Below are 25,817 nucleotides of genomic sequence, written 5' to 3'. Positions count from 1 at the left end.
CTGACCTTCATACCGTATCTATTAAAACAGTTATTCAATTTAGTCAGGAATCTTGCAGACTTGTAGCAGATTTATTTAGAAGTATAGCATCATACACATAAAACAAAAAGCTCACATTAACATCTACAATTTTGATATCAGATTTAATATCCCTTTCTTTCATAATGTGATCCATGTAGATAATGAATAACAGAAGAGATAATGTACATCCTTGTCTGACACCAGATTTAACATGAAATCACCTTCCTGCACTTCAATTTTAACTGCTGACTTACTCAAATAAAGACTAAGTATTGCTTGATAAAATGCCCCATTGACACCATATAACTGTAGCGTTTCGAATAGCTTCTTTCTTGGCACCTCGTCATGTCTTTTCAGGATCTACAAAACTTAAATACAGAACTTTGTTATATTCCAATGACTTCTCAACTATTTTCGTAAGGTGAAAATCTGATCCTGACAGTCTCTATTTAGCCTAAATCCAGCTTTTTCTTCACCAAGCTTTTCTTCCATAATCCTTCTCAACCATTTCTCAAGTATATTTCTCTGGTATAAATCTTACCAGAAACATTTAGTAGAGAAATACCTCTCTAATTCTCACATTCAGTTTTATTTCCCCTTTTATATATGGGTACTATGAGAGCTCTACTCCAATCATCTGGAATTCGTCCCTCTCTCCAGGCCCTCTGAACTATGCAGTGCAGCCACTGTAACACATTCATACCTCCATACTTGAGCATTTCTGGTCGAATATCATCTACTCCTGTTGCCTTTCCACATTTCAGGCCGTTGATGGCTTTTTCTACTTCAAGTATGGTTATGTATTCCTGACTGCATCCACCTGAGCGTTTTTTTACCAATGTGCTATCACTCCTTGTTTCATTTAGTAATTTTTTTGAAGTAGTTACTCCATACTTCAAGGATATCTTTTTCTCCAGTTTTCATGTGTCACCTTTATCATCTCAAATTCCTTTTACAGCTTCTTCAACAACCTCCAGAATATCTTGCCACCTTCTTGATATTTATTTTCTATGTTCTTACCAAAGTCTTCCTATGACTTTTGTTTAGCTAGTTTTACACAGTATTTAGCTTTCTTACATTTGTCTCTGTATTCTCTAAGAGCACAAGCTGACTTATTTGCCAGGAACTTTTGATATGCTTTCTTCTTTTCCTTCACTGCCTCTTTAACTTCCTTTGTCCACCATGGAGTTCTGATTTTTTTTTTTTTTTTTCTATCTTTGCAGACAACTTCACCACATTCTTCTCTGGCTGAATCAATCAGCGATTTGTTTAGGGCTTGCCTCTGAATCTCCAAGGTTTGGTTCCTATTCTCAAACTCTTTTATATTTTCTTGAATAATGTTTATATATTTTAGTCTACAGTTCACATCTGAGAGCTGCTCAATTTTTATTCACTTTAAAACTTTCTTATGTTCTTCTCCTTAATGTGAAATTCAATTTTATCCTGCTGAAGACTAAATAGTGATCACTTCCAATCCTCTGTACACTCTATTGTCCTGCACCAGAGAGAAACATCACTAGCAGAAATCCAACAGGTATTTGCCATTATTATTAGCTTTGCTCTTTTCTCCAAATTTTCCCAAAATATTTTTGTATGTCTGACATTCATTTCTTACTCTGCTATTTAGATCCCCAACAAGAACCAACTTTTCCTTTTTCGTTGTGTCAGCTGCTTTCTCTAAAGCCTCAAAATATTCTTCCACTTCTAACTTAGTAGATAGAACCTTCATTGGGACCATAAGCACAAATAAGTATCGTTGTCCAATTCCCTATTCTGATATTTGCCCACATCATTCTACTTGATACTTGAAATTGCCTGCCATTCAAGAAGATTAGCCTTTATTTAGTGTTGAATATTATGACTACTCATTCTTTTCCTTGATTGTCATTATCTGAATATAATATTTTGTATTTATTGCTTAGAATGACCTCACCAGTTTTGGTCTTTTTTGGTTTCAGTGACCCCTATTATGTCAATCTGGTACTTATCCAATTCCTCAGCTAGCTCCATTTCTTTGCCATTCAGTCTTCTTATGTTGATAGTACTGATCTTCAACTCGAATAATATTTAGTTAGGGTGCGTTTTAGGATTTGTTGCAGTAGCTCACCTAATATCCTGGACAGTTCTCTGCATTCCTTTAAAGGCTATGTGGAAGTCTCCTCTGTTTTACAGCTTTGACCCTTAAGCATACCGATTTATTTTATAGTCTTTCATTTTAGACTCCAAGAGGAAATATTTACTATTTCCTTTGTCATCTGTATTTTGTAACTCAGAATGTTTGTCTACTTCTTCTCTAGTGGCATTCTCAGTGTCATTTTGAACACAAATAATTAGTAGTTTATTCTCCTGTTTCCCATTTTTAAATTTGTTCACCTCACTCTACATGTAATTGGCTACCGTTTTTAGTGTTGAATAGGTGAGATCCTTTTAAACAATAAGTAGAAGGATTTTGGATTTCTTAATCTGTAATTCCAGTTTTTAAATACAGCACTTGTCTAATTTTTCTTTAGCTTAACTTCTTTTCCAGGGATGGTACTTATCTTAAACTTTGTGCCGAGTTGAGCAGATTCCAATCACTGAATTTTTTATTGTTAACTCTGATTGGTTCCTGGCTGATGAAAACGATGCAATCTTTGTGTAACTGGGACAAGAGGTTAGATATGCTAATAATCCTGAGATCAGATGTTGATCTTTTTCAAGCCACTTTCAGGCCTCCAATTAATGAGGTGTTAGATATGCTAATAATCCTGAGATCAGATGTTGATCTTTTTCAAGCCACTTTCAGGCCTCTAATTAATGAGGTGTTGTGGCCTCACATTCCATGTGAAACCACCTACACCTTGTTTATTCATTAAAAAAAAAATACAAAGAGCTGCATGTATCTTGCAAGCCAGGGGATCACAACTTCTCTGTTAAGCAAATAGTTGACTATCTTGTACCCTCTACATTTACTTCACTTTCAAACATTCCATTTCTTAAATGGAAAAAGCCATATCAGAGTCTCATATAGATCACTGTTTAAGAGTAAAAGTTCAGAACGCTAAGATAATAGCATATATATCCTATTATCTTAGTCTGCTCACATTTTATAAGAAATTTTTAAGAAACATTTTGAAGAAATTATATTTATTTAAAATGTTTGCCTCTTTTGTTCTAAAATTTCTTAGAAATAAACCTTCTTTTCATTACTTTGTTGGTCTTTTTTAGGAGCATTGTTAGTTGAAAGAACATCAGATGTTGAAGAAGGATTTTCACAACAAGCACCACTTGTATATCATTATGGACACACAAGTCCAGGAAGCAACATTATATTGTACAACATTTTGGTATCCAGATTAGCAGAAGTTATAAATTCTAGAGCAGAAAGTAATAAAAAGGGTAAGCATCATCATATTTATTTTCTGTTCTTCAATTTATTGTTTTATTATTTTTGTAAATGTACTTCAATCTGTTTTATCTCTTAAAGACTTACATATCCTCCATCCACCTTGGCACATAAACATGTCAAGTATTTTTTAACCTGTTAAGGAAGTACATTTAGTACTTCCATAACAATTATTTCTCTTCTGAATCACTATTCAGAAGACATACTGTGGATTACTGATTAAAATTACTGTGAAATCCCTAGTGACTAGGTTGTTTTCTTATTTTTCTCTTTTCTAATTTTTTTACTCCCTTGAGAAGAGATGTTTGATTTCTGGTGGATTCCTTTTCTACTCATTTTCATGGAGAGCAATCATCCAGAGTGACTTTATAATTCTATTAATCTTCTTTTTAAACCTACTTATACATTCAGCAACCATTGACTTTTCTTCTTCTTTGCATCTTCTGCCTCAATTCTCTCCTTATTTCGATTTCCTAAAAATTCTAGAATTACTTTAACTCACAACATACTAGTGGAATACTTTAATTCAAACACCTTCAAATTGGGATTGTTATTAAAAAAAAAACACTTTTCTTTTAATACTCAAAGATTATTCCATTGAATCAAACTTATTATTCATTCATTGCATATAGTATCTTGGAGTAATTTTGGCTAAGCAGATATCCGTTATTTTATATGTTGCCATTATCCATATGATAACATACAAAACCACAGTAGCCTCAGATTAATATTTAAGATACACAAGTTTATTGTGTTCCTTTGCTAAAAATCCTGATGCTTCATAGGAATTGCATGAGTAGCATTATTCTCACATATGATAACACTTTATGATTAAGTTTATATTATTATTAATTTCTTATTAGCAATATTCCTCCAAATTAATCTGTTATTTGTCAGCACTCTGGTGCTTTTGGATCTTATATTTCAACCTTCTAGGATCAGTCCACCTCGATCTTAGCATTCCTCTGGGTCTTGAAGTAACCACACCTCCTTAGATTAGCTCCGTTCACACATCCACGAATGCCAACAATGTGAAGCTCCTTAATATCCACGTGAAAGGCAGAATCACATTTTCATCGTCATTCTGCCTTTCATGTCATCCATTCACTTGCATAATTTTTCTAATAAGTTCTCAAATGTCATTAATTGGTGAGCTTCTAGATAGAGAAGTTGACTATTAATGACTTTCTCCATTACTTTTGAGTTACTTCATTATTGGAATGAAGTCAATGGGATGTAATAGTTTGATTATTTATTTCACTTTTTTTTAGCTATAGGCTGGATAAAGGATTGTGTTCATATTAGTTGATGTTCACTATCACAAATTTTTAGCACAGTTAGATGGATAACATCAAAACAAGGCAATATTAGCATTTAGATTATTGAAAATAATTTTTCTGATTCATTTTTATTTTTTTTTGAGATAATGTCAGAAGTAATATTGAAAGAGAAAAATGCTGAGAGGTCAGCTTTATCAATCATCTTTTTATTTCGAACCCAACTTTTTGATGCATAATTTAAAAAAATGATTTAAATACCATCTTGCATACTGCTAGTTTTGTAGTTTGGCTAAATTTTGTCTTATTCCATGTAAATTTATTGCACTGGTTCCTTACTGTAGTAGCTTTGCTTATTCTGTTATTTTTACTTCCAATTTTAACTTGCAGTTAATAGGCACAGTTTTAAGAATACATTAAATGACTTCATCATTTGGAACTTGACCTTCTGAAGTATGCATAGTACTCACTGTAAAACTTGCATACTTCCATACTTTGAACATTTTTGATCAATATCATTTACTACAGATGACTTTCACATTTGAAATTGCTGAGTGCTTTTTTTTTTTTTTTTTTTTTTTTTTTCAAAGTAATTACTCCAGGCATCTAAAATATGCTTATCCTCAGATTTTATTTTACCATTATCTGTTCCATTTACTATGCATCATTTAACTCTAATTCTAAACTTTTCAGTAGTCTTAATATAGCCTCATGATATTTTAACTCCTTGAGTTGACTGGTTCAAATGTCTATTCAGGCATATGGTCATATGCATCTCTAGTTAAAAACATTTTCATCATAATCATCGAATTCTTGATATGTACCCTTAGGACTGTACAGGATATTATGGTTGTGCGACATGAAAATTTTATCATCATCATCATCATCAAATTCCTGCCATGTACCCTCAAGGGGTGTACAGGATATGACAGTACTACATGAAAAATTTACATCAAGACTCCAACATTATCAGATCTTATATTTCTATCGTCTAAGGCACTTTGTACCGTATCAATCCACCTATATCTTGGTCTTCCTCTGGGTCGTTTTCCTGCCAACCTGGCAGAGAACACTTGTTTTGCTAATCTTTCCTCTCCCATTCTATTTAAGTGACCATACCACCTGAGATTAGCTCTGCTAACGCATTCCTGGAAGCTGACAATGTCAAGTTCTTTTCTAATATCCTCATTTTTAATATGATATTGCCATTGATGCCATCTATTCACGCCTCTAATCTTTCTCAGGACTCTCATATCTGCGGTCTCTAGTCTTTGGTCAAGTGTTTTACATCTGACCCAGCTCTCAGATCCATAAGTTAAAACTGGTTTGAACACTGTCTTGTATACAGCTAATTTAGTGTTCCGACTAATTTCTCTCTTATTCCATATGAATTTATTCAATTGACTTCCCACCATACCAGCTTTGCTGATTCTGTTGTCTATTTCTATATTTAATTTACCATCTTCAGTAAAAATCGTGCCTAAGTAACTGAAATGTTTTACTTGTTCCACAGGTTCTCCATTGACAACACAGTTGACATTTTCAATGATTCTGCCTATTTTCATTTGCTGTCTTTTTATTGCTGACCTTCATACCATATCTATTACAACAGCTATTCAATTTAGTCAGATAATCTTGCAGACTTGTAGCGGATTTATTTAGAAGTATAACATCATCCGCATAAAGCAAAGAGCTGACATTAACATCTCCAATTTTGATATCAGGTTTAATACCACTTTCCTTCATAATGTGATCCATATAGATAATGAATAACAGAGGGGATAATGTACATCCTTGTCTCACACCAGATTTAACATTAAACCATCTTCCTGTACTTCCTTCAGTTCTAACTGCTGACTTACAACTCAAATAAAGACTAAGTATTGCTTGATATAATGCCCCATTGACACCATATAACTGCAGCATATTGAATAGCTTCTCTCTTGGCACCTTGTCATATGCCTTTTCCAAATCGACAAAACTTAAATACAGATCTTTATTATATTCCCATGCTCTCTCGACTATTTGTCGTAATGTGAAGATCTGATCCTGACAGCCTCTATTTGGCCTGAATCCAGCTTGTTCTTCACCAAGCTTTTCTTCCACAATTCTTCTCAACCGTTTCTCAAGTATACTTGCATAGATCTTGCCAGGAACACTCAGTAGGGAAATACCTCTGTAATTCTCACATTCAGTTTTATTTCCCTTTTTATATTTGGGTACTATGAGAGCTCTACTCCAATCATGAAAATTTTATATAATTACTAATTTCCTATTGATAGTTTTTCTCCAAATTAATCTGTTACCCATCAGGACTCCAGTATTGTCAAATCTTATATCATGGTCTTCTAAAGCACTTTAGAAAAAACGAAACTTCAGAGAAACAAAGAAAGGGTTAGACAACTGACTACAGATTTCCAAAGACAGGCTAAGAAAGATAAGGAAAAACATTTAAACAAAAGGTGCAAGCAAATTGAAGAAAGCAATATTATGGATAGAACAAGAAATCTGTTTAGAAAAATAAATGATGTTACAGGGAAGTTTATTCCTAGATTAGGATTTGTAATTCAGGTGAATGTCTGATGGAAGAAGAAGCAGTGAAAAAAAAAAGACGGAAAGAATATGTTGAGGATTTGTACAAGAAAGATAATAATAGTGAAGGAGAATTTGTTGAGGAACCCATGATAATGAAAAGTGAAATGATATCAGCAATGGAACAACTGCCAAAATGAAAAGCTCCTGGAGTTGTTGTGTCAGTGAAATTATTGAGAGCAGCTGTGAATGAGGTGGTGAATATATTTACTGAAATTTGTCAACAGGTTTGGAAGAATATATACTGGCCTGGAGATTGGAAAACATCAGTATTCATCAAATCCCAGAGATTGTGAGAATTATAGAACCATGTTTTAATTTCACATGCAAGTAAAGTTATGCTGAAAGTGATCCAATAAAGAAAGATTTGAGTCGTGTGAATAGAGAAATGCCACAAGAACAGGCAGGCTTGATGAGAGGCAGAGGAACTAGAGACCAAATAGAAAACATGAGATGAATTATGGAAAGAACAAGAGAATTTCAGAAGGAAGTATTCATCTGTTTTATTGCTTATAAGAGAATTTTTGATTGTGTGGATCAGAACAGACTGTGGATTATAATGAAATCAATGGAATACCTGAACATCTATTTCTCTTGATGCGTAAGCTGTATGACAGCCAAGAAGCTTCAATGGAAAAACAGATGCAGCAGGGTTGTATACTGTCACCCTACCTTTTTAATATTTATAGTGAATATATTATGAGAATACACGTGGATAGACTTATGTGTTCATCAGACATTTTTGTAATAGATTTCATGGTTTGATATGAACACAGATGATTAAGAAAATAACTATTTATTAACTTAAAAGCTAATATTTCGCTGGTATTATATCCAGCATCTTCAGGGCACACAACACAAAGTTTGTTACAAATGCAAAACAACAACAATACGGTGTAACAGTGGGGCTAGTAAAAGTAATTGCAGCATGCAACACAAGACTAAAGTCCTAATATGGTACCATCTAGGTTAAAAAAAAAAAAAAAAGTTTTGAAATAGTAGTCCAAATGATAGTCTTAGAAAGTTTAAAAAAATGAAATAAAATAAAAGTAATAAATATTAATTTGGTCTTAAGATGACTGTCTCCCAAATCTTTGGTAGATTTATACAGCCATACTTGTTAAGGTTTGGAGTATGTTTTAAGGCTTCTGTTGATTCCAGGAACAACCTCTCTGACTTCTAGAAGCTTCTGTGCATTACTTTTGTTTCTTTCCAATTGATCCTGTGTGCAGGGGTATCCAAAGCTTGGCCTGCCAGACTCAACTTGCCATAGCAAAAGTGTCGGATATATTTTTTGTGTTCACTAGGGTGGATGTCCGCAGTTCTTCCTGTCTGTCCGTAGTACTTGATGGCAAGAACAGGGCACTTCATAGACTCCTGGATGTGATAAAGGGGTGCATTTGTCCTTAGGTGAACGGATAAGAGTTGCTAATTTTACATAAAGTTTAAATACTGTGTGTAGTTGGTGTTTATTGCACTCTAGATATCTTTTCAGATGTGCCTTTAATGTATGGGATGGTGAAAGTTTTGTTGTAGTCTTCTGTGGTAGATAGAGGGGATTTCTGGGTAGCTTTAGTATGTTATCTATTTTATGGGGATTAAAACCAATGGTTATAATCCCCATAAAATTGTTTTGCATTTGTAACAAACTTTGTGTTGTGTGCTCTGAAGATGCTGGATATAATACCAGCTAAATATTAGCTTTTAAGTTAATAAATAGTTATTTTCTTAATCATCTGTGTTCATATCAAACCGTGAAATCTATTACAAAAATATTATGAGAATGGCAGATTTTGACAAAGATCCAGTTCGAATTAAGATTGGTGGAAGAAAAATAATTAAAGATATGCAGATGATACAGCCCTGATAGCAGTAACTAATAAACATCAGCAAAACAAAAGTGATGGCTTCTGACAATTTAAATGAATTTATAATAGAGGGAGATAAAATAAAATAAAAATCATTGAAAGTTATGATTTTACTGGGGGTCCAGAATCAGAAATAATGGTAAATGTGAGTTTAAAATTAAAAGAAGGATAGTCATGGGGAAAAAAGTAATGTTAAACCTGACAAAAATTATGAAAGATAGAGATGTGAGAACGGCCATGAAAGTTAGAATTGTCAAAGTAATGGTATTTCCATTAGTAATGTATGGATGTGAAAGCTAGATTATTAAGAAGAAAGACAGAAAGTGAATTGATTTATTTGAATTATGGGTGTGGAGGAGACTATTAATAATCCCATGGACTCCAAGAATGACTAATAACATGTTTGAGGAATATAAAGACAGAATGCTCCTTGGAGACAATGATCACTAAACAGAAATTGCTGAACTGCCCAATGCATACAGTGGCTGTTTATCATTAATTAGTTATTTATACTTTGTAAACAAATCTCTTTCCCTCTCCTTTTTTTTTTTTTTTTAAATGATGTCATAAATTCATTTATGAATGGCTAACTAGAATTTATAGGATCACATGCTGTTTGCTCTATCCAACAACTTACAGGACACACATATAATATCAGAAATGCTAATTATTAATAACTCTAACTTGTTTGTAAGCAGTGAAAGTATTTTTACTCAAACTTGTTCTGTTCTTTACATTTCTGATTCTCACATAGTTTATTAAAATTTTTACACCTTTGAGTAATTCAAATATACCAACCAGATACAGCATTCGCCTTAATTATTGTAGGATTATTGTAAATATATATCCTAAAACGAACAGGTTATCCCCCCCCCCCCCCATACACAGATTTGGTTACAATTAAAGAACTATTACTTTATGTAGCATATCTGCTGAATCGCAAGCACGAAATTTCCGTAGTGCACAGTGTTTTCCCTCCCTCCCTCCCATTAGATAGATAGGGTAAAGTAGATGAAATGTTTTACTTATTCCACAGGTTCTCCATTCACAATGCAGTTGACATTTTCAACGATTCTGCCTATTTTAATTGTCTTTGTCTTTTTATTGCTGACCTTCATACCATATCTATTACAACAGTTATTCAATTTAGTCAATGAATCTTGGAGACTCGTAGTGGATTTATTGATAAGTATAACATCGTCTGCATAAAGCAAAGAGCTGACACTAACATCTCCAGTTTTCATATCATGTTTAATATCACTTTTCTTCATAATGTGATCCATATAGATAATGAATAACAGAGAGGATAATGTACATCCTTGTCTCACACCAGATTTAACATTAAACCATCTTCCTATACTTCTGTTCTATACTTCAATTCTAACTGCTGAAGACTAAGTATTGCTTGATATAATGCCCCATTGACACCATATAACTGTAGCGTATTGAATAGCTTCTCTCTTGGCACCTTATCATATGCCTTTTAAAGATCTACAAAACTCAAATAGAAATCTCTGTTATATTCCCATGATTTCTCCACTATTTGTCGTAAAGTGAAGATCTGATCCTGACTGCCTCTATTTGGCCGGAATCCAGCTTGTTCTTCACCAAACTTTTCTTCTACAATTCTTCTCAACTGTTTCTCAAGTATACTTGCATATATCTTACCAGGAACACTCGGTAGGGAAATACCTCTGTAATTCTCACATTCAGTTTTATTTCTCTTTTTATATATGGGTACTATGAGAGCTCTACTCCACTCATCGGGAATTTGTCCCTCTGTCCAGGCCTTCTGAACTATGCAGTGCAGCCATTTCTGAAGTATTTAACTTGAAGTGTAAATCTGGTTCTGATGACTTCTATTTAGCATGAACCCAGCCTTGTTCTTCTCCACAAGTTTTTTAATTTGCATGAAAATACAAGGAATAGGTAAATATTATATTTATTTAAAACCATATATTTCATCCTAAATATTACATGCCATCATCAGCAAAGTTAGTTAATTACAAGGTAGAACATGAACAGTGGATTGATTCGAAACAGTAAGAGCTATGTAACAACATACTATTTCCTTGTTATACATAAAACAGTGCAAAAGTATAACCGAGGAAATGTGTTATTAATTATTGATTAACTGTATGGGGAAAAAAAAACACCTTTAGTGATGTTGTGTCCCAATTTATGATTTTTATTCTATCTAGTTATTTCCCCTTTATCTATGTTCAACTATTATCTATGCACGAGATATCACCAAAATTTTTACTAATACTTAAGTTAATTCTCCCCTTAGTATCTCTAATATTTGTATTATGCTATGCTACGCCTTTTGGGACATTTAGTTTAAGATATTATATACAAAAACAAGGAGAAAGAACTAAAATATGTCTGAAAGTGAAACTATGTTGCAGTCGTGACACTTTATCTCGTTTCTTAACACATTAATTTCCCGCGTGATTAGGTTCGTAATTTTTTCAAGTGGTGCATTGGACAGCAATTTCAGACAACTGTTTTATCATTGGACAAAAGGTTTATTAAATTCCTTAACATGGTACAATTCAAATATTAGTTATTACTCAATTCAATGCTATACTAAATATTTACAAACTGATTTACATTAGCTTATCATAAATTATTAAGCTATGATCCTATAATGGGTATTACGATCATGCCGCCATACACATTCAACACATAAATTCATTTGACACGGACATATAAGATTAATTCACACTATTTAACTATCAAAACTTAAGTAGATTAACTAAACCATTTACTGCACTGACACATAACTATGACATTTAAACTTTCTTATACAATATATTAGACATGCAAAATTCTCAGGACACTTAATTACTCATATAATATTAACATTAGTAAGCTTACTTTCATTATATTCTGTCATATACTAAAGTCCTAGTATTGTTTTCTTGGTCACTTCAACAGTTCAGTATTAGAATAATGATAACTAATACAGATGAATCTTAGTTAACACGAGATATATTTTACAGTACCTTTCTTTCTTGAATTTTCCATATGGGCCTCTACCTTTTTCTGATCGAACTATCTTGGTATAACCTCTCTGATAATCTGTTTCTCCTACGTTCCTTTTGGAATTGAACTATGCTTACGCGGTCTTAACCTCTCGTAACTTAGGACACACTTTGAATCATCTATATAACGGCTGTACAACTTGCGACGTGGACATCGATTTCTTTACTTCTTTCCCTTTCTCGTAGTTGACACTGGAGTTGAAACACAAAGAATATGCTTCCTTTCTTTGACTATATGGCATTCCTCACTTCTTACATAGGAAGTACGGAATCGAAATCCCACTCACTTTCGTTTCCGTGTTGTGACTACGGAGATATAACTCCTATCTCGCCACTCAGGAAAACACCGTGAAATCCATATGAAAGAGCTCGCGAAGAACTCTCCTGGAACAGAACCAAAACCACAAGCCAAAAAAGAGTCTTCTCGGGGGGTGGGGGGTGGTTCTAACCCTTTTATACCCTCTCTCCTAATGGCACCTTCTCTAACTTCTTTTCTCTGCCCCCCCCCCCTTTTTTTTTTTTTTTTTTAATTGACTTTACCGACCAATTAGGGTGGCGTTTTTCTGCCAAACGTCATTTGATCGGCGAGCCCGTAACGAAGTCTCAATCCGGGAATTGACCCTAAGCGATTGTCTGTTGTTTTTCTTGTGCTAGCCTCTAATTTAATCCCCTTTCCAAAATTTTTCTATGAATTTAATCTCTAGCCTCTCACATACCATTTCTTATGACTAATTCTTTTCTGTCTTACTTAGATAAATTTTCTCTTTTATATCATATTACAACATTAATATATTCTTTCTTTCTTTCTATTTGTTAGTTAGTTCAACAAACACCTTTATATTTTATATATTTTATTGGATGCAAGAATATTTCCTTTTCTCTTAAATAATTCATCTATTATCTTTCATGCAGGGTTTTTAATTTATTTGCTCTTCATGTTGCACCATGATAACTGAGAATTTTACATTCTTAAGATATTAGGGTGTAACAATGTGTGACTAGAATAACACTCTCCCATATCTTAGATAATGAAAGGAGGCAGTCATTCCAATTTAAGTTTGGAACGATGAAGCAATGCCTCAGCACTTTCTTTAAACAAATGTTCAAATTTATGGTGGCATTGATTGAGTAAGCATGTTTCAGACCATAGGATATTGTGGTTTGTGTCTATTCTGTGATGTGCCTTGCCAGATTTCTTGTTGCTGATGTAAGATTGGTGTGCTTGTTTGTGTGAAGTCAGAATAAAGACAATCACAGGGAACTTGGTAGACACCAGGAGGAGCTAGAGGAGAGTGCTTATCTTTAGATGGAAACCATGATGATAATTTATTGATAGGAAAAGAAAAGTAGCCATTTCTTCAGAATTTTGGAAATTGGTTCTGAGATGCCAGAAATGTATGGGATTGGGACTCAACATACTATTTCCTTGTTATTTGAGCTAGGATTAAAGAAATTAAAAAGATGTATGTGATTCTTTCTGAGAAGCAATTGAGTTTTATGTATCATTTGATGTTTAAGAGTTGTTGTTGGGGGGGGGGGGGTGTATAGAATGAGCACGTTGAACTAAAGTTTTGATAATTCCAATCTTCTGTGAGGGACAGTGAGCAGATTGCTGTTGAATGTAGCATCCGGTGAAAGTTGGCTTTCATAAATGGAAGTAATTAATTCACCTGATGGTTAGAGGATTAGCAAAATATCTTAGAATAATTTGTTGTCATTTTCTGTTTCCATGGTAAATTTAATTGTTTATATTAGACTTAAAAATAAAAAGTAGGTAGCAACCAGATTGCAAAAAAATGTCATCTGTATAGCGAAACCAAAAGCAAGACTGAGAGTATATGAATAAGTGAAAGACTTCTAAATATATTTGAATATAGTTTGACTGCAAATGCAATACCTCTCGACACTTCTGTGCACGGCAGAAGAAGGTGAATCTATTCCGATAATAGGGTAATCAATGTTTTTCATAGGATGAGTGTTTATTATTGCATGTCGAAAAATTAGGTTTTCTTTTATGAACATTCTAGTTTTTAAAGTAATTATTTTACTTGTATAAAAAACAGTTGGAAAATTTTAAGTATAAAGCACATGATTTCACATGTTGGTGACGAATTTGTACATTGCCTTATTCCTTTCTCTCCTTCAACATGAATTGACTCTTCTTTGCACTATGCCAATTAAGGTTCTCTCAGCTGTGGGCCAGTTATATTTGCTAATATAAGAGAAATGAATTGCCCATGGCTAAACCAAAGTTTTGTTAGTCAATAGTGCTTTAAAATAGGAAGTAACAAGAATTTACATAGTGGGTCAGGAGTGACAATATAATTTCATCTCTTTGTAGGTGTGATTTCCCTCTTCACTAATGTGCTCATGGAAGAAGTATTAGTAAAAGATTTTATCTAAAAAAATTCATTTCTGATCCATTGTGTAAATTCTGGTTTACTTCCTGTTTAAAAAGAGCAAAAGCTTTGACTTGGCCTTGGGCAAGTTATTATCTTCTGCATTAGCACAAATATACATTTAGAAACCTTTGAGGAAAAAGGCATCAGATCACTTCCATTGAAATAGAAAATAATTATGATGAGAAGACAACAAATTATGCAAAACCCTACTCGTAGAGCAAAAAATTTACTTGCCCAATAGGAATTCCACAAAATAATTAATAATGCTGTATACCTATATGATGGGGGGGGGTGCTTAAGGGTCAAAGCTGTATAACTGAGAGGAGACCTCCACATAGCCTTTAAAAGAATGTGGAGAATGACCAGGACTTCTGACCTACTGTCCAATCCTCTCTTTCTCGTGATGCACCTTGTTGGGAATCTAGCTGGATACTGAATGAACAAGGATGGGCTGGCAATTTGGGATTTAGCCGACCAAATTGTATTCTTATTGGCTTAAACCAAAATACAAAATGTTGGTACAACATGAAAAAATTTCATGCCTGCTGGGGTGTCGCTCTATTAAGCAAGGCCTCCATTGTTTTTCGCCAGGGAACCAGGGTGAACAGCAAAAAAGTCAGCTACTGACTTTTTGCTGTTCACCCTGGAAGAAATCTGAAAACACACCTCAACTCAACATCACCAGAGTTAAGGATCAGTAATATCAACATTAGAGGCCAGAATGGCAAAGAAATGGAGCTAGCTGAGGAATTAGATAAGTACTAGATTGACATAATAGGGGTGACTGAAACAAGAAAACAAAAGCTGGTGAGATCTTTCTGAGCAATAAATACAAAATGTTATATTCAGGCAATGACAATCAAGAAAAAGAAGGAGTAGCCATAGTATTCAATACTAAATACGAGGCCAATCTTCTTGAATGGCAGTCAGTCTCAAGTAGAGTAATGTGGGCAAATATGAGAATGGAGAACTGGACAATGAGACTTATTTGTGCCTATGGTCCCACAGAAGGTTCTACCAAGGTAGAAGTGGAGGAATTTTTTGAGGCTTTAGAGAAAGCAACTGACACAATGAAAGAGGAAAAGTTGGTCCTTGTTGGGGATCTAAATAACAGAGTAGGAAATGATTGTGAGATATACAAAAATATTTTTGGAATATTTGGAGAAAAGAGCAAAGCTAATAATAATGCAAGGAATAACAAAAGTCTCATTGAGTTTGTTATTGTTGATAGTGATGTTTTCTCTCTTGTGCAGAACACCAGAGTATACAGAGGATTTAAAATTGGAAGTGATTACTATTTCGTCTTGAGCAGGATAAAATTGAATTTCATATTGAAAAGAGTAACATGTAAGAAAGTTTTAAAGCGAATAAAAGTTGAGCAGCTCTCAGATGTGAACTGTAGACTAAAATACACAAAGATTATTGAAGAAAAATGAAAGAATTTAAGAACAGGAACCAAACCTTGGAGATTCAGTGTCAAGCCTTGAAGAAAACCGTGAATGATTCAGCCAGAGAGATATGTAGTGAGATTGTCTGCAAGGTTAGAAAAATCAGAACTCTCTGGTGGACACAGGAAGTTAAAGAAGCAGTGAAGGAAAAGAAGATAACATATCAAAAGTTCCTGGCAAATAAGTCAACTTGTGCTCTTACAGAATACAGAGACAAATGTAAGAAAGCTAAACACTGTGTAAAACTAGCTAAACAAATGTCGTAGGAGGACTTTGGCAAGACCATAGAAAATAAATATCAAGAAGGTGGCAAAATATTCTAGAGGTTGTTGAAGAAGCAGCTTAGAAAGGAGGAAAGAGTGCTTTAAAAGGAATTAGAGATGATAAAGGTGACATGAAAGGGAGAAAAATATATCCTTGAAGTATGGAGTAATTGCTTTGAAAAATTGCTAAATGAAACAAGCAGTGATAGTACAGTGGTAAAAAACACTCAACAGGCATACATATCCATACTTGAAGTAGAAAAAGCCATCAAAGGCTTGAAATGCGGAAAGGCAGCAGGAGTAGATGATATTCGACCAGAAATGCTGAAGTGCGGTGGTATAAAAGTCTTACAGTGGCTGCACTGCATAGTTCAGAAAGCCTGGACAGAAGGACGAATTCCCGATGATTGGAGTAGAGTTCTCATAGTACCCATATATAAAAAATGAAATAAAACTGAATGTGAGAATTACAGAGGTATTTCCCTACTGAGTGTTCCTGGCAAGATCTGTGCAAGTATACTTGAGACACGGTTGAGAAGAATTGTGGAAGAAAAGCTGGCTGAAGAACATGCTGGATTCAGGCCAAATAGAGGCTTTCAGGATCACATCTTCACTTTACGACAAATAGTTGAGAAAGCATGGGAATATAACAAAGATCTGTATTTAAGTTTTGTAGAGCTGGAAAAAGCATATGACAAGGTGCCTAGAGAGGAGCTATTCAAAATGCTACAGTTAGCAATGCTTAGTCATTATTTGAGTTGTAAGACAGCAATTAGAATTGAAGGAAGTACAGTGGTTTAATGTTAAATCTGGTGTGAGACAAGGATGTACATTATTCCCTCTGTTATTCATTATCTGTATGGATCACATTATGAAGGAAAGTAGTATCAAACCTGATATCAAAATTGGAGATGTTAATGTCAGCTCTTTGTTTTATGTAGACGATGTTATACTTCTAAATAAATCAGCTACAAGTCTGCAAGATTCCCTGAGTAAATTGAATAATTGTTGTAATAGATATGGTATGAAGATCAGCAATAAAAAGACAAAGATGATGAAAATAGTTAGAATTGTTGAAAATGTCAACTGCATTGTGAACGGAGAACCTGTGGAACAAGTAAAACATTTTAGTTACTTACGCACAATTTTTAGTGAAAATGGCAAATTAAATATGGAAATACACAACAGAATCAACAAAGCTGGTATGGTAGGAAGTCAATTTTATCAATTCATATGGAATAAGAGAGAAATTAGCCAAAACACTGAATTAGCTGTATACAAGATAGTGTTCAAACCAGTTTTAACTTATGGATCTGAGAGCTGGCTCAGAAGTAAAATACTTGACCAAAGACTAGAGACCGCAGATATGAGAGTCCTGAGAAAGATTAGAGGCGTGAACAGATGGTATCAATGGCAATATCATATTAAAACCGAGGATATTAGGAAAGAACTTGACATTGTCAGCATCCAGGAATGCGTTAGCAGAGCTAATATCAGGTGGTATGGTCACGTAAACAGAATGGGTGAGGAAAGATTAACAAAACAAGTATTCTCTGCTAGGTTGGCAGGAAAGCGACCCAGAGGAAGACCAAGATATAGGTGGATTGATACGCTACAAAATGCTTTAGACAATAGAAATATAAGATCTGATAATGTTGGAGGGCTGACAAATAACAGACTGATTTGGAGGAAAATTGTAGATAAGAAGTTATTAATGATGTAAATTTTTCATGTAGTACTATCATATCCTGTACACCCCTTGAGAGTACATGGTAGGAATTTGATGATGACCTATACCATTGTTGGAAAAGTTATTTATTTTTTCTAAAATAAAAAGCCAAAAGGCTTTAATCTGGTGATGCAAAATTTATAAAAATCAAGCTGGATTTAATATCCACTTGATTTTTGTAAAGTTAGTTATTTTTACTAAATAAAAAATATTCTATTTTGTTCATTCTGTAGGTACCCGTTAGCTGGCACAATCTACTCACCATGGGTGAGTGGGCAGGTGTATTTGTCAAGCTCTGATTATTATTATGGAGAATATATTGATGACATTTTCTTAATTTGTAGCCATGGTCTTCAGTTGGAAGTTAAAAGTACTCTCTCATTCTTGGATGTCAAACTTAAATGTGTGTCATAAAAATTGAAGATATATAAATTTATATATATAGAATACCATCAGTTACCTTCAAGTGCAGTCTTATCATTACCCACACCAAAAGCATGGCATCGTTTGTACAATACATTAACGTGCTCACTCGCTCATCAGTGAAAAAAACAGAAATAACATCAGAACAGTTATCATAAGACTATTACATAATTCCTATATAATCCACTTGCTCACCATATTGAAGATCATGATGTGAAAGGGTTTACGTCTTTTCCATACATCAGCTCTGTTTCACCAGAGTTAGCCAGAATTCCCAAAAAATATGAAATTCACACTTCTTTCACTCCTCTAACCAAATCTGTTCATTGTTTGGTACAGCAAAACCTAAACACAAGAGCTTGAAATGTTCATGCATTTACTGTCTTTAGTATAACTACAATGTGTCATATTTTGGTTAGATGGAAAAATCCATTGAACAACATATAGGGCAGCCATGGTCTGGATTCCAGACTTATGTTAGAGACATCATCTATGACCAAACCAGAGCCACCATCTTTCTTATCACAATCTTAATTTTGCTAACCCTGACAGTGAATGTTTTGTCACTCACAGCAGTGATCTGGGATAAATTAGAAAACATTTTTAGATGTTATGAGCTTGAGATAAGAATTATTGAAATTGTCCTTAGTCTGCTCCATCTTAATACTAACTTAAGCTATAGCCTCTCTTACCATTACTCCTCAGCCATCCAACTTTGACTTACATGAGATCATACTCACGTGAACATGCTCAATAATACTGTGGAATCCAAAATGCCTTCAAATGTCAGCAATCCATTTGTAACTTAATTTATTGCCGTTATTCTCTTGTAATGTATATTTTATTTCTCTTTTCATGTTATCCACCAGATGAAGTCTTATAGTCATGTTCAAGATAATAGTTTTTCTATATTGTTATCCCTTGGTTTTTGTGTATATATATAAATAAAATATTCATCCATACTTGATTTGCTTCCTCAGCCTTAAGTAAAAGGCTGGTTATATTCCACTAATTTGAGCTCTTCCCAAGGGCTTATGCTTATGAATTGTGGAAATATCTTCTGAATATGAATGCTGTGCCATACAAAGCAGCCTTTGCAACTGCCCAATCTATGTAACTCAGGTGCTTCTAAATGTATTTTTAGTGTTTCAGGGATGGTGCCTAAAGCACCTATTATTATGGGAAAAACTTTCATTTTCATTTGCCAAATTCGTTCAACTTCGACTTGTAACTCGTGATATCTTGTAATTTTTTCAGTTTCTTTTTTGTCATTTTGGCTATATCCTAGTACTGATATTTTGATAAACTGAACACCCTTGTTTTCACTTTTTTCAACCACTGTTATATCTGGTGTATTATATTCCAATCTTTTGTCAGTCTGGATTTTGAAATCCCAGAGTATTTTAGCTTTTTCATTCTCAATCACTTTTTGGTCAACTTTATGCTTCCAAAAGTCTTTAGATACTTTAAACCCATACTTTTTACATAAATGACGGTGAGCTATCTTAACTACATTATCTTTCCTTTTACGGTACTCAGTTTGTGTGATTTTGTTGCACCTACTTATAATATGGATGTGGTCTACTGTTTCTTCCTTCTCTTTGCACAATTTGCATTTACTGTCTTCTTGAAGTTTTTGTATTTTTACCTTCATAACTTTGGTCTTAATGGCCCAATCTTGTGCTGCCAAAATTACCGACTCTGTTTTTTTCTTTTTGCTCTCTTTGGAAATGGAGCAAACAGAGTTTGCTTCATTTCATTGCCATTGCCAGGTCAAGTTACTGTCAGTGCTGTCCTCTATGCTGTGAAGGTACTTTCCATGCAATGCCTTATTTTTCCATCTTTCAGTTTTCACTTTTACTTGGTTGGCCTTACCTCAATTAGAAAAAATTTCCTTTGCTTGCTGCAGATCATTTATATTTAATTTTTCTTCTTCAGCAACTTGCTTTACTTGTAGTAATCCTCTGCCTTCTTTTTTGCATGATAGGTAGAACCTATCAATGTTACTGTGAGAATTGAGGGCATGATGCATTGTTGTTGATTTTCGAGTTTTTCTGTCTAAATCCTCCAACTCTAGCTGGGTCCATTCAACAATGCCTACTGAATATCTCAAAACAGGTATGACCTAGGTGTCAATTGCTTTTATCAAATTTCCAGCTTAATTTAAAGAGTTTTCTTAGCTGCCTTATGTATTCTGCTCTAGTTTTTTCTTTGATCTTATTGTGCAGAATTTCTGATGCTTGTAAAATTCCCAAATATTTGAAACTATCATTAAATTTTATTGCCTTGATTTTTTTGCCATTGAGCAGCTCGATTTCGTTCAGGTCTTCAAACTTTTCTCTTGTTATTCCGACAATTGCACGTTTGTCTAAGCCAAAATCCATTGATATATCTGACTGAATATGTCCACAGTATTAAGCACTGATCCAAGTTCATTCTCTGATTTTGCATACAGCTTCAGATTGTCCATGTATAAAAGGTGAGATATCTTTGCACTTTTTTGCGCAGTTTGGTAACCATGAGCAGTTTTATTTAAAATTCTAGTTAAGGGGATCAGTGACAAAATAAACAATAAAGGAGTCTCCTTGAAAAATGCTCCTTTTTATGTTTACCTCCCTAATTTCTTTATTCAGAACCAACATAGTTTTCCAATTTTTCATGCTGATAAAGATATGTATATATGTATATGCAAGTACTATTATAAATCTTCAAACCACTGTTGTCTTTTTGGTTATTTTACCTATATAATCATTGAAAAGTATGAGAGGTGTCTGTGTGTACTTATTCACATATATTTATTTCTAGGTGCAGTATTGGCTTTATTGATAATATAGACTTATATTTTAATTTTTTTTTTTTTTATATAATACCAGCGAGTGTAAGTGGAGTTATAATCAATACTTGTGGATGGGTCAAAAATCAAGGATACCAAGCAATCACGCATGCAGCTTTAGCCTTTGAAGGTATGTTATAACGAAGTACATGATTGTAAATATTATGATTAAAATGTTTATACTTCACAAGAAGTTACTTTCTTGTTTTTTTATACTGAAATGTAAAAAAAAAAAAAAAAAAAAAGTTTCCTGTGAATTATCTTGGTACTAGGCTACTTGTATATTAAAGAATAGTATTGATATTATGCTCTTTGCCTCGTAATGTAATGTGCAGCACTCCTTTACAGACACGTAATAATACCTTGTGTTACTGTGATATACGATACCTAATTTTGATGTTTATTAGGTCTCCTCAGTGGAAGCTGGATCCCATGAAAATATTCAGTTGTGTTTTGATGCAGACATACAGGGTGATCAAAATTAAAGTATCCCTGATCACTAGGTTGCACTCCACCTAGTGATCCAAATGATATGAAACTTTGCATAGATATATTGTGTTATACAGAAGTGATATCCAAGATTTAAAAAAAAAAAAAAAAAAAAAAGGTAGTTCCAAAATTCACCAGGGATGCTATATGATGTATCCAATGAAGATATAGTAATTTTTCTGTATGTGTAAGGAGAAGAGTGATGCAAGCATAAATAATACATTTTTATTTACTTCTGTTATGCATTCATGGGCTGTGCTGTTCAATGTGATGCCCTTCCCAGTTTGCCACGAACTGCATCCTTTGCACAGTGTGTTCAACAGTAGAATGCAGCTGGTCGAGACTAATGTTACACACATACTGCATTATGCTGCATTTCAGTGCTGGCAAGTTATCAGGATGATCCTAATAAACCCTGTCTTTTGAGAAATCTCCAGAGCCAGAAGCCACAGGGAGTCAGATCAGGTGAATAAGGTGGCCACACAGTGGGAAACACATCTGATCACCCCTGACTTCTGTGAAGTGTTCTCGAAGAGCCTCCTGTACGGATTGACTAATGTGTGGCCCATCCTGCATGAAAATGACTGAATTCATGCACAGGTGCTGCTGTAGCACAATAACATTGTTTGTCATATCATGATACCTCTTGACAGTAACTGAGCAGGACACGTGATGAATGTCCTCAAAGAAGAATGGTCCAGTGATAAATGAAGCTGCAAAACTTGCACCAGACAGGAATTGCACATGGATTGCATGTGGGTTTTACATAGCCCATACTTATCAGCTGTAGATATTCAGAGCTCCATTCAGGTAAAAGTGAGCCTCGTCTCCTCCAAAAATCATCTATGGCCATGCGGCGTCCAACTCCACTTGAGCTAGGCATGTTTAAGTGAATGCCAGTCGACTTTCAAAGTCCTGTTGTGCAACTCCCGTGTTAGGGTTATTTTTAATGGATAGAAATCCATAGAATTTTCCAGGCAGTTGTGGAAGGTGCATACATGTCTTGATACAGCACATGCACAGCAGCCAACACTGTTATTCATGGCCTGCTGCACAACAGCATTAGTAACTTCATTCACTTGTTCTGAACTGATTGGTTTGTGACCGCTGCCATTTCTAACTCCCAACAATCCCATTTCTTCAAAATGACTAATCATTTGTTGCAGAGCACTTGGAGATAGTGGACCTCATTGACATTTGTTAAGGCAGCAAAATTCACTGAGTGCAGCAACACTGTTGCAATTGTTTAGGTAGTACAGGTTCATGAGCAAAGCATGTTGGGGCAAGGTTAGTTCCATCACTGTGGACAGTATAACAACTAGAATGAAGAGAAAAATCCTGTGTCCATCTTTTTAACACTCCTGGCACCTGCTGATTTGTATGATATGCAAATTCCATGCATTTGGTGTTTACAACTCCCCTGGTTGCGAATTTTGGAACTACTTTTTATTTTCTTTATTTTTATTCTCAGATATCACTTTTCTTTGAACCCAATGCTTTCCAGCAAAATTTCTCAGCATTTGAATCATTGGATGGCACATGGCCTTAAACAGGGATACGTTAATTTTGATCACCTTGTATTTCCTTTATAAGTACAAAGTAGCATATCATCATCATCATCAAATTCCTGCCATGTACCCTCAAGGGGTGTACAGGATATGACAGTACTACATGAAAAAAATTACATCATTACTAACTTCCTATCTACAATTTTCCTCCAAATCAGTCTGTTACTTGTCAAGACCCCAACATTATCAGATCTTATATTTCTGTCGTCTAAGGCACTTTGTACCATATCAATCCGCCTACATCTTGGTCTTTCTCTGGGTCGTTTTGCTGCCAACCTGGCAGAGAACACTTGTTTTACTAATCTTTCTTTGCCCATTCTGTTTAAATGACCATAGCACCTCAGATTAGCTCTGCTGACACATTCCTGGATGTTGACAATGTCAAGTTCTTTCCTAATATCCTCGTTTTTAATATGATATTGCCATTGATGCCATCTGTTCATGCCTATAATCTTTCTCAGGACTCTCATATCTGTGGTCTCTAGTCTTTGGTTAAGTGTTTTACTTCTGACCTAGCTCTCAGATCCATAAGTTAAAACTGGTTTGAACACTGTCTTGTATACTAATTTAGTGTTCCGACTAATTTCTCTCTTATTCCATATGAATTTATTCAATTCACTTCCTACCATACCAGCTTTTGCTGATTCTGTTGTCTATTTCTATATTTAATTTACCATCTTCAGTAAAAATCGTGCCTAAGTAGCTGAAATGTTTCACTTGTTCCACAGGTTCTCCATTCACAACACAGTTGACATTTTCAATGATTCTGCCTATTTTCATTGTCTTTGTCTTTTTATTGCTGACCTTCATACCATATCTATTACAACAGCTATTCAATTTAGTCAGAGAATCTTGCAGACTTGTAGTGGATTTATTTAGAAGTATAACATCATCCGCATAAAGCAAAGCACTGGCATTAACATCTCGAATTTTGATATCATGTTTAATACCACTTTCCTTCATAATGTGATCCATATAGATAATGAATAACAGAGGGGATAATGTACATCCTTGTCTCACACCAGATTTAATATTAAACCATCTTCCTGTACTTCCTTCAATTCTAACTGCTGACTTACAACTCAAATAAAGACTAAGTATTGCTTGATATAATGTCCCATTGACACCATATAACTGTAGCGTATTGAGTAGCTTCTCTCTTGGCACCTTGTCATATGCCTTTTCCAAATCGACAAAACTTAAATACAGATCTTTGTTATATTCCCATGCTTTCTCGACTATTTGTCGTAAAGTGAAGATCTGATCCTGAGTACTCTATATTCGAGATAGTGTTAGCAAATTTTTCTCAGCCTAGCAAACACACACTATACATTTGTTACAACTACTCCTAATCCAGACTTGTACTAATTTGGCAATATATCATTTTACTACTATGCTATCTAATGTACAAAAAGCCATTTGTTAAAATGGCTTTTTGTATACATTAGATAGCATAGTAGTGAAAAGATTATAAGTGATACATACTTTTCAGTCCATAAGTATAACATAATTTTGTATTTTGGTTTAACCAATAGGAATACAATTAGGTCGGCTAAATACCAAATTGCCAGCCCATCCTCGTTCATTCAGTATCCAAGTAGATACCCAACAGGGTGCACCACAAGAAGGTGAGAATTGGACATTAGGTCAGAAGCTGTGGTCGGTTCTCCGCATTCCTTTAAAGGCTATGGAGATTTCCTCTCAGTTATACAAAATGTTGGAGTCTTGACAAGTAACAGACTGAATTGGAGGAAAATTGTAGATAGGAAGTTAGTAATGATGTAAATTTTTCATGTAGTAATATCATATCCTGTACACCCCTTGAGGGTACATGGCAGGAATTTGATGATGATGAAGTATAACATCATCTCCATAAAGAGCTGAGATTAACATTTGCAATTTTGATATCAGGTTTAATGCCACTTCATAATGTGATCCATATGGATAATGAATAACAAAGAGCATAATGTATATCCTTATCTGACTCCAGATTTAACATAAACCATCTTTCTGTATTTCCTTCAATTCTAACTGCTGACTCACAAATCAAATAATGGCCAAGTACTGCTTGATGTAATTCTCCATTGACACCATATAACTGTAGTGTTTTGAATACTTTTTTTCTTGGCACCATGTCATATGCCTTTTGCAGGTCTACAAAATTTAAATACAGATCTTTGTTATATTCACATGATTTCTCAACTATTTCTCATAAAGTGAAAGTGATCTGATAGCCTCTGTTTGGCACGATCCAGCTTGTTCTTCAACAAGCTTCCCTTCTAAAATCCTTCTCAACCATTTCTCAAGTATACTTGCATAAATCTTACCAGGAACACTCAGTAGGGAAATACCTCTGTAATTCTTACATTCACTTTTACTTCCTTTTTTTGTACATGGTACTATGAGAGTTCTACTCCAATCATATGGAATTTGTCCCTCTGTCCAGGCCTTCTGATCTATGCAGTGTAACTA

General features: G+C 34.4%; 1 protein-coding gene across 3 annotated transcripts in view; it reads left to right on the top strand.

The window, feature by feature from the left end:
- cbc (protein CLP1 homolog) overlaps positions 1 to 25,817 on the top strand; it is a 194,100-nt gene that overhangs the window by 110,325 nt on the left and 57,958 nt on the right. For all 3 annotated transcript variants that reach the window (XM_090415421.1, XM_090415438.1, XM_090415432.1), the window contains exons 7-8: positions 3,229 to 3,399; positions 21,329 to 21,418. In XM_090415421.1, the coding sequence (XP_090271547.1) occupies positions 3,229 to 3,399; positions 21,329 to 21,418 (261 nt within the window). The remainder of the gene's footprint in view (positions 1 to 3,228; positions 3,400 to 21,328; positions 21,419 to 25,817) is intronic.

The sequence above is a fragment of the Typopeltis vanoorti genome, chromosome 1 (assembly GCF_054136105.1).
Source record: "Typopeltis vanoorti isolate ZY-2024b chromosome 1, IOZ_Tvanoo_1.0, whole genome shotgun sequence".
NCBI classification, from domain to species: Eukaryota; Metazoa; Arthropoda; class Arachnida; order Uropygi; family Thelyphonidae; genus Typopeltis; species Typopeltis vanoorti.
Note: the sequence above shows the minus strand (reverse complement) of the source record. Positions and strands in the feature narration are given on the sequence as shown.